Here is a 2,897-nt window from a genome sequence, read left to right as displayed (position 1 = left end):
AAGTTGGCTTGAACGACAAGTTCATCACAAGTGATTTTTTTCCCCAGATATTTCCACCTCGAATATCCCGCAGACAGATTTGACTTTTTTTGTAATAAATCAGTTAAGACATGTCAATCCTGACTGACACCTACCCTTTGAGTTGTAAACAAAAAGAAAATCCACAAAATGTAACATTCAGTGAGTCCAAAGACTTAAATAAAGGAGAGAGAAGAGGAGAGGAGAGCTCTGCGCCCTCATCGGCTGTCTGCAGTGAAAAACGGAGCAACGAGGAGTGCAGAGGCACAAAACTCCAGGGCGACCTCCACACGGTCTGACGTACCCAAAGCTGCTGGTATAAATGAATTCACGGCGTCACCAGACTCAGATGATTCGCAGCACCAGTGAGCGCACCCGGCTGTCAACACTCCCGGGCTACAACACACACAACCCCCCTCACACACACTCACAAACACGTCTGCGTCATGCGTCCTGAGAGCGACGGCACGAACGCGGTAACTCCGATGGACCCCGGTAAAACGCACAGCGGCAGCAGTCTGAGGGGCTGACTGTGTCCTGCGTATCTGTCCGGCGTGTCCCCCCACTGCTCTGGGAAAGTTGCGCTCTGAGTGTGGTCGCAGGATGGATTTTATAACAACAAGCGGCAACGGCAGCAACGCGACCAGCGGTTACCCTGGCGGGGTGGACGTGGTTGCCGACTGGGACGGGGGTGAGAATGGCACGGGGTCTGGGGCTCTGCCAGATGTGAAGCTGAGTTACCAGATCATCACCTCTCTGCTCCTGGGGGCCCTCATCCTCTGCTCCATATTTGGCAATGCGTGCGTCGTGGCAGCCATCGCCCTGGAGAGATCTCTCCAGAATGTGGCTAACTATCTGATTGGATCTCTGGCCGTGACAGACCTCATGGTATCGGTGCTGGTGCTGCCAATGGCGGCCCTCTACCAGGTGTTGAACAAGTGGACACTGGGGCAGGAGATCTGTGACTTATTCATCTCTCTGGATGTACTGTGTTGCACATCATCCATCCTGCATCTGTGCGCAATTGCCTTGGACAGGTACTGGGCCATAACAGACCCCATTGACTATGTAAATAAACGGACACCAAGGCGAGCTGCGATCTTGATAAGCGTGACTTGGCTAATTGGTTTCTCCATCTCTATTCCACCTATGTTAGGCTGGAGAAGCGCCGAAGACAGGGCGGACCTCAACGCCTGCATCATCAGCCAGGACCCGGGCTACACCATCTACTCCACATTTGGGGCTTTTTACATCCCTCTCATCCTCATGTTGGTCCTGTACGGGCGAATATTTAGGGCTGCTCGGTTTCGGATTCGGAAGACAGTGAAGAAACCCGAGAAAACAAAAGTGTCCGAAAAGTGCTTGACTGTGTCTCCGGCCATCTTCCACAAGAAAACCAACGGGGAGGCCGGGGGCAAAGGCTGGAGACGCGGCGACGAGTCCAAACCCAGCTCTCCGTGCGTAAACGGCGCGGTGAAGCACGGAGAGGAGGGTGAGTCACTTGAGATCATAGAAGTTATCAGCAACTCAAAGACGCACCTGCCTCTGCCCAACACCCCTCAGTCCTCCTCGCAGGGCTACGAAAACATGAATGAAAAGAACTCGGGGGCGAAGCGAAAGCTGGCGCTGGCCAGGGAGCGTAAAACGGTGAAAACACTCGGGATCATCATGGGAACTTTCATCTTCTGCTGGCTGCCCTTTTTCATCGTCGCACTTGTGCTGCCTTTCTGTGCAGAGAGCTGCTACATGCCCGACTGGGTGGGCGCAGTCATAAACTGGCTGGGCTACTCCAACTCTCTCCTCAACCCCATCATATATGCCTACTTCAACAAAGACTTCCAAAGTGCTTTCAAGAAGATCATAAGATGCAAATTTAACAGACCCTAACCACACACACAGTGACAACAAATGTGTTTACTTAGGTGTGGAGTAAATGCACGGACAGCAGGATTGTTCACTGACTGTATGGAGCAAAAAAAAAAAATGACACAGACTTTCATTCAGGGACAGTCTCTTTTCGGTGTGTGTTCAAGGACCGTGTAAAAAAAAAGAAAAACCCGGGGTCACTGCTGATGAAATGAGACAAGACAGGAACTTTCGCTCTTAATGTACAAGATCATGTTTATTCAGTGTTGTAGCTACAGTATATAGCCTATGTGCGACGGCAGCCATAGTTGTATTGCCATGCAACACGTGTCATGTGCTGATTTCATGCATTTTATCATGAGACACGCGGGGTTTCCGTCCTACGTCATGAGCTTTGTAGCACTGAAACAATAAAAGCAATCAAAGTTTGTCATTAAGAAACACGAGTCCATTTTTGTTTAGAAAATAACAAAGTCATGAGTCAAGCAGAGGTCAGGGCCTAGTGTGAGAAATCAGTTTCACTTGGGACCTGTGTCATCATACATCTCCATAGAGTGAATGCATCAGAGTGTGTTGAGCCAAAAAAAGCAGTGAGCAGCTTAGCAGTTTGCTTTGACAGGGCCACACTGATGATGATGATGATGATGATGGGGGGGGGGAGCAATCAGGTTATAAGTGCAAGGTGTGTTCGAGGTCTCACAGCAAATGGGTATCGAACAAACCCCACCACCTATCCATCAAATCCATCTCAAAGTCGAAAGCAAAAGGAGATGGGCTTTTTTTTTCTAAAATGGAGGCTGGTATTACATTTATGATATGATATGTTTTCCCCCTCCCCCCTCCTTCCAGAGCTCCCCCCCAAATCCCATCTCTCTATTTCAGATTGCCCCCTGTCTGAGTGTGTGTGCAAGAAAGACTGAAACAACAGACAGAGAAAGAAAGATGGCTCAAATCAAGGGAGAGCCTCAAATATTACTTTCTATATTCGATTATTTTACAGCACCGTTCCCCAC

General features: G+C 49.5%; 1 protein-coding gene across 1 annotated transcript; it reads left to right on the top strand.

The window, feature by feature from the left end:
- Nucleotides 1-358: 358 nt before the first annotated feature.
- Nucleotides 359-2,247, top strand: htr1aa (5-hydroxytryptamine (serotonin) receptor 1A a). Its single transcript, XM_049578335.1, has one exon. The coding sequence runs from the start codon at nt 622-624 to the stop codon at nt 1,903-1,905; it is 1,284 nt and encodes a 427-aa protein (XP_049434292.1). The 5' UTR covers nt 359-621; the 3' UTR covers nt 1,906-2,247.
- Nucleotides 2,248-2,897: the final 650 nt, after the last annotated feature.

This window comes from Epinephelus fuscoguttatus, linkage group LG6, assembly GCF_011397635.1.
Source record: "Epinephelus fuscoguttatus linkage group LG6, E.fuscoguttatus.final_Chr_v1".
NCBI classification, from domain to species: Eukaryota; Metazoa; Chordata; class Actinopteri; order Perciformes; family Serranidae; genus Epinephelus; species Epinephelus fuscoguttatus.
This window is presented reverse-complemented; position numbering and strand designations above follow the sequence as displayed.